This window comes from Camelus bactrianus, chromosome 22 (assembly GCF_048773025.1).
Source record: "Camelus bactrianus isolate YW-2024 breed Bactrian camel chromosome 22, ASM4877302v1, whole genome shotgun sequence".
Classification (NCBI taxonomy): domain Eukaryota; kingdom Metazoa; phylum Chordata; class Mammalia; order Artiodactyla; family Camelidae; genus Camelus; species Camelus bactrianus.
The window spans coordinates 7,476,389-7,487,871 of NC_133560.1; the positions used below are offsets into that span (position 1 = coordinate 7,476,389).

Consider the following 11,483-nt stretch of genomic DNA (forward strand, 5'->3'; position numbering starts at 1 on the left):
AGAATGGAGGCCTGGGAACTTCCTGGAGGATGTGACATTGGAGCCAAGCTCGCAGAAGCAGGGCATGGGGCAAGGGTGGGGCGTGCTGCCTGACACGGCAGGAGGAGGGGCACAGCCCAGCTTGAGCTTTGTCCTGGGGGCCGAGGGGGCCCTGGTGGGCCTTTCAGCAGGGACACGACCTGGTTAGCTCTGTGGCTAAGGAATGCTATTCCTGAGAAGAGGGGAGGATGAGTGAAGTGGGAGAGACTGGGGCAGGGAGCACATGGAGGGGGCTGGGCCGGGGTCCAGGGTCTGAGCCAGGCCCCGGCTCCAATACTGCCCCAACTCCCACCTCCCCTCCTGCCGCTCCTCTCCCCTGCAGGGAAGGAGGTGAAAGGGTTCTGGGGAACAGCAGGACCATCTCCTCCGGCATCCTGTCTATAGGGTGGGAGAGGATGGTGAGCCTGGGGCTGAGGCCCCTGTAAGCTGCCTTCTAGGAGTCCTGACTGGGGTGAGGCAGCAAGTTGGGGGCCCCCCTCCCCTCCCACTCAGGGCACAGATGCGGGCTGTGTCCCTTGGAACCCAGAGGACACTGGTTTCTGACAGAAACTGCAGTGGAGAGCAGGCAGCACGGCCGAGGGGTGGGAGGCCGGCAGGGAGGCCACAGGGACGCAGTGTGCAGGCTGGACTCTGCAGGACCTGGGGGCCTGGGGCAGAGGTTCTCAGACCAGTCCCTGTGGAGGGGGCAGAGGCACTGCAGGTCTCTGCCCAGGCCTGTGCGCAGTTAGCACTAGCATTTTCTCAGAGTGGCCCAGAAAGGCATCCAAGGGCCTGAGGCAGGAGCCCTATCTTCCCCTCCTGGCCTGCTTCCCGGAAGGGATTGCTTTCTGTTCCTCTGGCCAGTGGCCCCGACCCAATTCATGGGAGGCCTGAGGCCATGTTATTCCCTATCTCAAATCCTGCCCTCCTAAAATGAAGACCAGACTCCTCAACGTGGTTACTCCAGCCCCCCTCACAGCCCCTGCCTCACTTCCACAGCCTCCAGTTGGAGCAGCCCTAGATCTTCAAGAGCTCCTTCCCTCTGCTGGAACTCTCCTCCTTCAGAACCACCCTCATCCCTCCCCAACCTACCCCCAGTCCAAGGCCTGGCCACCTTGGTCCCAGATATCTGACCAGTAGGTTTGTTTCTGCGCTGCACAGGTGCTGACCTGAGTGAAATGAAATTGGAAATTCATTCATGAGTCTTGTGACTCCTTTTTTCAGACACAACTAACTGCAGGTGGAGGTTTGATGAGCCCTGTTCTTGGCCCTCCCATGAATTGGGTCAAGGCCACTGGCCAGCTTCAACCTGTACCATGCTCTTTGATTTCTCTATGCTGGCCACGTTGGCCTTTTTTTGGGGGGGCTTCATACATTCCTTTCAGCCTCAGGGCCTTTGCACCTGCTGTTCGTGTGTCTGGAATTCTCCTACATTCCTCCTACACATAGATAACACCACTTCCCCAGAAAAAGACCGTCTCTGACCTCCCTGATTAGGTCAAATGCTCTTTAGGACGTGCCCTCACATTGTGTCTTTCTTGTGAGGACCTGTCAAAGTGTGTCTCTACTGTGTAGTAACTATATTCGTGTCTCCCCCCACCCCAACTTATGAGCTCTGCAGAGGCAGGAGCTCTGGTTTTGCCTATCCTTGTATCTCCTCCAGTCCCCAGCACATTGCCAGGGGTCCAGCAGGTGCTCAGCAAATATTTCATGATGAGTCCAGATGGGTGGGTGAAGGGATGGACAGTCCCAGGCAACAGTTCTTGGCTGAGCATGTCAGTGGTTCCCTTGGGAATGACTCATACTTTTTCCAAGGAACTGAGGACTGACAACCATGTGCCATGTGTTTATACACAGGACTATCTTTTTATAAAGAATCTAGTTCCTTCTTCTCCCTCCTCTCCGTTCCCAGGTCACAGACTACGCCTGGCAGTAATGCTCTGCCCTGTAACAGCTGCTTTCATCTTCTAGTCTCCACCCTTAGACTGTCACTGTCCCCCGCAGGTGTGATCACCCCTGCTGGTGCTGCCTCCAGAAGTCAGTGCAGCTTCTTCAGGAGGCTAGAAAGTCATGTTAAAGAGGGGCTCATGGACTCTGAGTAAGACAGTCAGGGGCTCTGTGGGAGGAAGAAGCTCCGTGAGAAATCAGCAGCTCCTACAATCCGCGCTCGGCGTAGGCTTGGGCTCTGATCCTTCAGCAGCGCTGTCGCAGGGCTTCCCGAGCTCACAGGAGGGAGGGCACACAGCTGAGAAGTAGCGGGGACAGCAGAGGAACTCAAATCTGCGGGCTCCGGAGCCCAGGACTTTCTCGTAAGCCAGTTCTCAAATTGGTGCCCTTCTGACGTTTTCGTAGCCACAACAGCTTCCCTGAAGCTGAGGAGGCGGAGCCGGGAGACTATTCCCATTCGACACAATAGGAAGCTGAGGCCCAGCGGGGGCTACGGGGGCAGATGGCAAGTGGGCGAGGGCACATACCCCGGAGCGCAGGAGCGGGATCCGCGCCCCCTCCCCCGGCGCTTGCGCACTGCAGCCCCATTACCCTCTCAACCCCGCCCCCATCGCTCGGGTTTTCAAATTTGAAACCTGCTCCTTTTCCCGCCCGAACTTGTTGACCAGCGGCGGGAGAGGGCGGAGCCATGCGCAGCCAATAGTGCCTCAGAGGCCCCCCAGGCCCCGCCCTGAAAATGACGACAGTGAGCCGCAGGAGGCAATGGGCGAATGGGCGAGGGCGCCCGCCGGCCCAGCCTCCACGGCGCCCACGTGCAGCGGCCGAGCCGGGGGCCTCCTGGGTTCACCGGCCCCCGGAGCACCATTCTGTGTGCCGGGCTCTCGCCAACAGCACGGGACTGGAAACTGAGACCCAGAGACGCCAAATAACCCGCGCAGGGTTGCTAAACGAAGAGGCAAAACGCAGCACCTCCCCAGGCCGGGAGTTCGTCCAAGGGTCGGGCCTAGAGCCTGCGCCCCTAGCAGCCCTACCGGAGTCCGAGGGGCCGGGCGAGCTAGCGGAGGGTGGGCTGCGGTTCTCGGGTGCGTTCCAGGGGGGCGGGGCCAAGAGCTGGGCTGTCCCGGGGCGGGGCGTCCAGGGGGCGGGGCCGAGCGCCTGTGTTTGTTGCACCGTGTCAGTTACATTGTAACAAAAGTGGTGCAGCCGCTCTTCGGGCCAGCACCCCAGGCCTGCCCGCCGCCAGCTGTCGGCCGACATGGAACCTGTGGCGAGCAACATCCAGGTTCTGTTGCAGGCAGCAGAGTTCCTGGAGCGCCGTGAGAGAGGTGAGGAAGAACCCTTGGTCAGACTCCAGGAGGCCACCTCCCTGACACGGGCCTGGGCTGGTCTTGGCTTCCAACTTGATGGATGCATGGCCTTAGGGCAGTAGTCCTGGGGCACCCCCGCCCTCAACTCGAGAACGGTCCGCGGGCATTGAGGCTGGAGGGGTTGGGGAAATGGCCCTGGCGCCGAAAGCCCCTTCCTAGCCGGGCCATGCCAGGGGCGCCCGCTGGGAATAGCCCCAGGCTGACGCGGGCGGGGTCTCTCTCTGGCAGAGGCCGAGCATGGCTACGCGTCTCTGTGCCCGCACCGAAGTCCGGGCCCGGTCCACAGGAGGAGGAAGGGATCCCCCCAAGCTCCTGGCTCGCTGGACAGTGGGCGGTGAGGAGGGCTGGGGCAGCGGGGGATGGGGGGGATGGGCGCCGTCCCTCCTGGGGCCCCTCCACTGCCCACTTCCTCCTTGTTGCTTGCATCGTCTGGACCAGGTACCCTGCTCTGGAGGCATTCAGACCCCTCCTGCCTTTTCCCCAACCTCAAACACACTCTTCGTTCAAGGACTATTTCTTGAGTACCCCTGATGTGTTTGGAATGGGGGCCTGCTTCCACTCACACTTCTACACTCCACATCTCAGACCACTCGCTTTACCCCACAGCTGTCTGCAATTCTCTCCTCTTCTCAACCCTTTGCACATGCTGTTCTTCCCAGTTTCAGCGCCTCCCCCTCTACTATCCATTTTGGGTAACTTGTGTTGCTGGGCTCAGCTGAACCTGTGTCCAGGAAACCCTTCCTGCTTGCTGCTGGGCGCCTCGTTTGGACCCCACAGTCACCTGGGCAAGGCCTCTCTCAGCATTTGGCCCTCTTAACATCTCTGCCTGGAGACTTGGGCCCCTAAGGCCAACACAAGTTCCCCAGAGTGGGCTAGTTTGGGGCACATGTTTGTAGTGAATTTTGAGCCCCTGGGAGTCCTGAGATTGAGGGTGTGGGCATTTAGTGACACCCCCCTCACCCTATCTCCCTGGCTTGGCAGGTCTGTGCACAACGAACTGGAGAAGCGTAGGTGAGTCCTTACCTTGCCCTGACGGCACCAGGCCCCAAGAACCACCTTCCTTTGGCCTTCTCTTCCCTGCTGTCCCCTGTCTGGCCAGCAAGCCTGGGCTGGCACTGCCCTCTAGACCCCTTCCCCTGCAGGAGGGCCCAGCTGAAGAGGTGCCTGGAGCAGCTGAAGCAGCAAATGCCCCTGGGGGCTGATTGTGTCCGATACACCACACTGAGCCTTCTGCGCAGGGCCAGGATGCACATCCAGGTAAGGTGCTACCCCGGCGCCCTGGGTCCAGCTTGCCAGGATGCATGTAGAGGGGTAGTAGAGAGGGGCTGGGTGGAACTGGGGAGCGAGATCTGAGGTCATAGCCAAACTGTGTGACATGGGACAGTTCTCTGTGCTTTTAGTTTCCAAATTTGTTAAGTAGGAAGAAAAGCAGAAAATAACTCAGGATTGTCCTGAGGCTTAAGAGAGTTCTTCGGTGGGGGAAGGTATAGCTCAGTGGTAGAGCGCATACTTAGCACGCACGAAGTCCTGGGTTCAATTCCCAGTACCGCCGTTAAAATAAATAAATAAATAAAACCCAAATTACCTCCTCTCCAAAAAAGTTTTTTTTAAAAAAGTTCTTCCAATAAATGTTCTCTTGTACATTGCACAGTGAACAATTATGAACAATTAAACTTTAAACAATAAATGTTCATAATGTACAGAGATTATTAATTACTTTGATCCCAACTGTGAGACCCTGGGCAAGTCACATAGCCTCTCTGGACTTCATTTCCTCCTCTGTTACGGGGTGGGCATGGCTGTTGAAAAGAGTCTGTGACAGGATGAGTCATAAGTAAGGGTCTCTTGGACTGCAGAGGACTGGTTCTCACTCTTCCTCTGTGCCTTCAAGGCCTCCTGTTCTGGGCGGTCTGTCCTGACTCTGCTTTGGGAGACATAAGGGAAGCTGGGAGAAAACACCAGTGACCCACCCTCCCAGGGTCCTTGCTGCTGCCAGGGCTGAGCTCAGCACCCCCTGGTGGACGGGAGTGGAGTGTGCTGACTCCAGCACAAGGCGGCCCCACAGAGTAGGGATTAGATGCACCTTGGAACCAACAGAGGCATTTTCCTGGCCTTTTGACTGAGGAAGAAATGGAGGCACAGCTGGGCTGATGAGAGGCAGATTCAGAGCCCAGGTCTAGGTTTCCTGACTTGCATTCTTTTTGTTTGTTTGTTTTTGGAGTGGGGTGTAATTAGGTTTATTTATGTATTTATTAATTTTTTTGGGGGGGAGGAGGTAATTAGTTTATTTCTTAATGGAGGTACTGGGGTTTGAACCCAGGACCTTGTGATGCTAAGCATGCACTCTAGCACTGAGCTCTACCCTCGTTTGCATTCTTTTCTTCAACTAGTGAGCGCCTGCTCTGCCAGACCCTGTTCTAGGCACAGGGCGCTGTGGCAGAGACAGATGGATGTGCCAGGCAGCAAATACGTCGTGGTGTGGGAACTGTCTGCAGTCACATAGGTGCTTGTGTTCCCTTCATTGTGGCTGAATCACACCCTGGCTGGATAGTGGGCTCCAGTTTCTCACATGGAGTTCGCCTGGTTTGGTTCTCAGAGGGAAGATGTGTGCCCATGGGTGCTGGCTGGCTATGGGCAGAGGACCTAGGGATTGAAGCCCTGCCACCCCTCTCCTGGACTCCCTGCTTCCTGTTTTGCTTCCACCTGGCTGTCCTCCACCTTGCCCTAGAATGTTCTTTGCAGCACATAGATCTGTCCAGGTCTACCTCCTGCTGAAAACCTTTCATGGCTCCTGATAGGACAGGTTCAGTTTCTTACTCCCTGTGAAACTCAAGGCCCTTCACAACGTGGGCTTTACCACTGGCATGCTTTTTTGGTCACGTCTTTTCCACAGTCGCCACCAAAAAAGCTGAGCTTCTGATGCTCTTCCCAGTTTCCCTCGGCCTGGATGCTCCCTCCTCCCTTGCTTAGGCCGCTCCTACCCGTCCATCTACCCCCAGTCCGAACGCCCCCTCACCCAGTTCTCCCCTTCTTGCTGAGTGAATGTGGGCTCTGTCCACTGAGCGCCCTGGTGGGAGAACCCCGGCCCTGCGGCCCCTGGAGCTCAGGGCCGGCAGCGTGGGGGTGGGGGCGGGGTTAATGCTGAAGCCTCAGGGCCCTGGGAGGGTCTCAGTGAGGAGTTAGAGGCTGGTAGCCTTTGATTGGTCTGTAGCTTTCTAAAAATTTAAATTAGCTGGCATCACTTAAAAGGATATTTGACATGAAAAAAAAAAAACTGATTTTCCTGCTTCTTTTTAAAAAATTGGGAGATCTGGCAGCACTGGGCCTGTTTCCACGTGGCAGTAATTGGCTGGCACCTGCAGCGGCCGCCTCCCCGGGCCTTGGTGTGCACTCACGGTGTGCCAGGCGCCCCGTCCCTGCTGCCTGGCACCAGCACACCCCATGCCTTCACAGCACTTGTCTGGGCCCCGAAGTCCTCGAGGTGGTTGTGCCCTCCCCTCACCCCCCATCTAGCAGGACTCAGGCCATTTGCAGGGGACAGGAGGGCCGGCTTCCTGCAGGATGTGGGAGCCGCCCTCTGGGGCCCAGATCTAGTGAGCCCCTCTCTGGAGCAGTTAGTCTGCTGTCGAGTGGTGTCGGGGCGAGGCCTGAGCCCCAGGTAGCTGACCCCAGCCCCTTGCTCCCCTGGGGTCTGCAGAAGCTGGAGGAGCAGGAGCAGCGGGCCCGGCGGCTCAAGGAGAAGCTGCGCAGCAAGCAGCAGAGCCTGCGGCGGCAGCTGGAGCAGCTCCGGGGGCCGGCGGGGCCGGGTGAGCGAGAGCGGCCGCGGGCCGACAGCCTGGACTCCTCGGGCCTCTCCTCCGAGCGCTCCGACTCGGACCAAGGTAAGTGCCCAGCGGCTGAGGGGCCGAGGGGGCCAGGGGGCCCAAGGGGCCCGGGTCTCCTGACTGGCCCCCTCCCTGCGCAGAGGAGCTGGAGGTGGACGTGGAGAGCCTGGTGTTCGGGGGCGAGGCCGAGCTGCTGCGGGGCTTCAGTGCGGGCCAGGAGCACAGCTACTCACATGGCGCCGGCGCCTGGCTATGACCCCCGTCACCCAGAGTGGCCTCTGCCCTCAGACTGCCCTCCGCTCCGCCAGGCCGGAGCCGTCCCCCAGCCCCCGGGGCTGCTCGGAGTCACCTCCCATTGGAATGGACTACAAGGACCTTGTGTGGGAACAGGGCGCCCCCTACCCCGCTGGCGGCACCCCTCCTAGGAAGGGGTGCCGGGCCTCCCCGGAGCCCTGCAGGGCAGGCAGCTTGGGCCCAGGCTGCCCTTCCCGGTCTTTGGTTTTTTTGTAGCACTTGGGTCTGCTTTCCTCGGGGGCAGGAAGCCTCTTGGGCCCTCACGTTCCTTCCTAAATGAGGGCTCCCGGCCTTTGCCCCCTGTGTACTGTACAGTATTTTCATTAAAAGCCTCTTTCTTAACTTCCTGTGCATAGTCTTGGCTGATGAAAATGGGGGAACTCCCGGCCACAGACAAACGAGAGGAAATGAGATCCGTAGCTGCCACAGACACTGCACCGCGCCGGGCAGCGCGCCGCTTTCCTCCTCACAGCTCGGAGGACGCCTGCCCCACTTCGCGGTGGGACTGGGGCTGAGTGAGGGGACCAGCCCGAGGTCCAAAGCCAGGAAACAGTGGAGTCAAGATTCGAACCAAAGCTTTCTGACTCCAGAGCTGGGGCTGATTGAATTCAACAAGTATTTATTGAGTGCCTGTTACGTACTAGATTTTGTTCCAGGTACTTGGGACACATCAGAGGATAAAACAAAAGTCCCTGCCCTCTTGGAGCTTACAGTCTAGCGTTTATGACCACGTCACCTGGATGCTGTGACCCTGGGCAAGTCAACAAGCAGGCCCGGCTGGGACGTGGGTCACTGGTCTGGTGCACTGGAGATGCCCAACGGGACACCCACCCCCAGCCCACCACCCAGACAGCAGGTGGGGCTGGAAGCTGACTTTTAATAATAAAGTACAAGGGGGGAGGGCACAGGGCGGACGGGTGGCCTGCTGTGCTGGCGCCTGGGCGGGCTACACAAACTGCTGCTGCTGTTGCTGCTTCTTGGTGGCGGCCTTGTTGGCAAGGTCCTTGGCCTTCTCTGTAGCTGCCAGGGCCGTCTCCTTGGCCTTCTCCTTGGCTTCCTTGGCTGTTTCAACAAGGGTTTTGGGAGGGGCCTCACCTGGAGCAAAGGGTGGGGGCTGGTTTCAGAGAATGCCAAGAAGACCCAGCTAATCACCTGCTAGGCAGTCACCCACTGTGGGCCAGGCCCTGAAGGAAATACCCAGGTACAGAGGAGTTGTGGACGGGCTTGCACTGGGGTGGTGACAGCCCCAGGCTCCAGCCAGCAGCTAGGACATGACCCTGGCCTCTGTCTGTGCCCACAGCCCTCACCTTGCAGCTTGGCCAAGATGTATTCAAAACCCTTCATAGTCTTGGTCACGTTGCTTTTGAACCGGGCGAGACCAAATTCCTGGCAAAAGATGAGAGGGGAAGGATTCTGAGCTGCCCACTGACAACTAGCCCCGACCCTGTGCCATATGCCTTGGGCCCCCATACCCCTGCAACGTTGCTCACCTGGACAGCTCTGGAGACGCCAAATAAGTTAGAGGAGACCCAGGCTTCCCGGCGGATTTCGGTCCAGCCACTGTTATCAGAGTTCACACAGTAAACACATCGTTCCTCCACCATCTGTGCAGGCAGACAGGCCAACCATAACCATGTGAGTCTTTCAATTTGCCTCCTTGCACATCAATTTGATCCCCTGCCTCTTTTCACTAGAGGAAGCAATAAAATGCAAACCTATTCCCTTCCCTTAGTGAATTTCCAAGCTGTACTTTAGGAAGAGAGTAATAACATTAAAAGTCAGTTTGCTCTCTAAAAACCTCTCCTTTGACCCTTCAAACTAAAAGGCACATGGACTCTTGGGAGCAGCAGAGGACCTTCCAGCTCCATCCTGGCCCTGGATTTTGTTTTGTACCTTTACGTCTAAGACATGCATGGTATTTTTAGCCTGCCTTCCACACACGTTGGCCCTTGAGCTTCCTGCAGTTCAAATAAAAATGGAAATCTAACAATCACCACAGCTCTCATTATCAGGGAGGAGAAAATGGACCAAGAGGAACACTTAAAAGGCAGGCATCACAGGGGCACTGGAAGAGATTTCTCACAGCTGCAGGTCTGGGTAATTTACAAAACACAGGTAGTGCCTCAGGGCAGCAGCTGTGAGGTCCTCAGATAACTCTGGGGCAAAGCATTAAGGTGCCTACTCACTCTGAACTTCACTTTCCTCTTTGCAGGACAGAGAGTAATACCCAACTAACCTTGTTACTGTGAAGATTAGCTGAGAAAGAGAATGAGAGTTCTCTGAAAGCTTTCAGGCTATTCACATGTGAGAAGATATTGCAGAATGTTCCTGAAACTAAACGATGGGCTTTCAAACTTTTTAAAGGCAAGAAATCAAAGCTATGTGGAACCCCTTTCCACCCAAACCTCAGGCAGAAATCCATTACGCAAGACAGATAAGACTCCTCTAGATAATGTGGGATCTGGGGCCCAGATCCACTCCCCTCTGATGCACATCCAAGGCACCCTTATGGCTCGATGGATTCCTGTCTCAAAATCACCACTTCCCCTCCTCAGCATCACTCCTGTGGCCCAGCCTACACAAATGCCAGGTGAATGCTTTGCATTCATCACTTGCAACAACTCTATAAAACAGGTAACCCTCCTCCAATGTATGAATGAGTCTAAAGAAGCTGACCAGCTAAAAAGATCATCTGAGTTTGTACTCTAGAGTCCTAGAGTCATCACTTCTCTGTAACCTGGATCTGCTTGGATAGTAAAAGCTCCTTCGTGGCCCCCTAGACACATGTAGCTGGAGCGATCCACTATTGGGAGGGCCAAGAGAGAGGGGTCTCACCATCAGCCGGGCGTGGTTGATGTTCCAGGTGAAGGTGGTCATGGTCTGGTTCTGTGGGTCCACAATAGAATCCTCCAGGATGTACACTGAGTGAGCAACATTGGCAGGAAACAGTCGCTCAGCCCAGCGGGGCATCCTGTTCGTCTTGGTCAGGAGTCGCCGGGACAGGAGCTTCTGGTCAGGGGTCACCTCCCGGTGCACTATGTCTTCCGTCAAGACATGTTTGCTGCAGGTGTCAGAGTGAAGGTGACCCTCAGGAGCCTGGCCTGTAGAGACTGTTGGGATTCTCACCTGGAGCCTCCAAGCCCAGAATGGCCATGCCTTCCTCCAAACTCGCAGTCATCTGTGCTGTGGCTTCGACCTGAACTAGAGTCCCTCGAGCCTATCCCAGGGCAAATTCCAATTTCCGCCCTTGGCTGACCTGGATTCCTGGGCCTTCAAGCAGGGCAAGACCTCATGATTTATTACACCACTGGAGAGCGTCACGGGCAGAGAAGTAGGCAAGCGCATGGATTTCCAACCCTAAGATCCCCTCGCAACTGCTGTACCGCCACCTCTTCCAAGAGAAGGAGGCAAGCGCATGGATTTCCAACCCCAAGATCCCTCCAGAACGCCTGTGCCGCCGCCTCTTCCTGTCTCACCAGCCTGAGATGAACTTTGAACCAGGGCCTCCAGCAAACCACTGCCCAGGCCCAGCCTCCTTCCAATACCTTGCATGCCTAGCCTGGCCGCTTCCCCAAAAGGGTCCTCTTGCCCTAAACACACGGTCGCCACGGTTCCGGCGACTCCCCCACCTAGGACCCGAAGTCGAGTATTTCCCGGTCCCACACTTCTATCTCCAAACAGAGAGGTGGGACGGTTGCTCCTTCCAGAGCCACATACCTATAGGGATTCGGGTACCGCTGCCAAAAGGCGGCGAATACTTGGTCCCAGGAACTCCGGAGCACGCTCTGGCCCAGGAAATACTTCACCATCGTCCCGGCCGGGGCGGGCTCAGCACCCGCGCAGCATCAGGGGTGCGGAGCCCGAGGTGCACGCGGAGGCCAGGCTGGAGCTCGACGCTCGCCCGCCCGGCTAGCAGCTCAGTCACCACCGCGCCGCACCCAACCAGCCGCCGCCGCCATGAGGAATTGTCAGGCCGCTCGCCACTTCCGGCGCCGCTGCTCAGTACCCACCCCTTCCGGCGTCTGCCCGCGTG

General features: G+C 57.3%; 2 protein-coding genes across 3 annotated transcripts; one reads left to right on the forward strand and one right to left on the reverse strand.

The window, feature by feature from the left end:
- The first annotated feature begins 3,089 nt into the window (after nt 1-3,089).
- MXD3 (MAX dimerization protein 3) lies at nt 3,090-8,168 on the forward strand. 2 transcript variants are annotated; one of them, XM_074350231.1, is made up of 6 exons: nt 3,090-3,290; nt 3,561-3,666; nt 4,314-4,343; nt 4,475-4,589; nt 7,030-7,213; nt 7,807-8,168. In XM_074350231.1, exons 1-6 carry the CDS (start codon nt 3,221-3,223, stop codon nt 8,166-8,168), a joined length of 867 nt encoding a protein of 288 aa, XP_074206332.1. In that variant the 5' UTR covers nt 3,090-3,220. The 2 variants fall into 2 exon arrangements, with proteins under 2 accessions (XP_074206332.1, XP_010944499.2); XM_010946197.3 differs by lacking the exon at nt 7,807-8,168 and adding an exon at nt 7,297-7,792.
- PRELID1 (PRELI domain containing 1) lies at nt 8,053-11,424 on the reverse strand. Its single transcript, XM_010946198.3, has 5 exons — nt 11,168-11,424; nt 10,286-10,511; nt 8,941-9,054; nt 8,758-8,836; nt 8,053-8,545 (listed from the first exon to the last, which is right to left on the reverse strand). The coding sequence occupies exons 1-5, from the start codon at nt 11,257-11,259 to the stop codon at nt 8,397-8,399; spliced, it is 660 nt and encodes a 219-aa protein (XP_010944500.1). The 5' UTR covers nt 11,260-11,424; the 3' UTR covers nt 8,053-8,396.
- Nucleotides 11,425-11,483: the final 59 nt, after the last annotated feature.

Excerpts from the sequence above, each read along its gene's own strand:
- MXD3 (XM_074350231.1), top strand. The coding sequence starts at position 3,221 with ATGGAACCTGTGGCGAGCAACATCCAGGTTCTGTTGCAGGCAGCAGAG. Across the intron at positions 3,667-4,313 it reads GGCTCGCTGGACAGTGGGCG|GTCTGTGCACAACGAACTGG; the intron begins GTGAGGAGGGCT and ends CTGGCTTGGCAG. Across the intron at positions 7,214-7,806 it reads GCGCTCCGACTCGGACCAAG|TCTTGGCTGATGAAAATGGG; the intron begins GTAAGTGCCCAG and ends TCCTGTGCATAG.
- PRELID1 (XM_010946198.3), bottom strand. The coding sequence starts at position 11,259 with ATGGTGAAGTATTTCCTGGGCCAGAGCGTGCTCCGGAGTTCCTGGGAC. Across the intron at positions 9,055-10,285 it reads TCAACCACGCCCGGCTGATG|ATGGTGGAGGAACGATGTGT; the intron begins GTGAGACCCCTC and ends CTGCCTGCACAG. Across the intron at positions 8,546-8,757 it reads CATCTTGGCCAAGCTGCAAG|GTGAGGCCCCTCCCAAAACC; the intron begins GTGAGGGCTGTG and ends CCTTTGCTCCAG.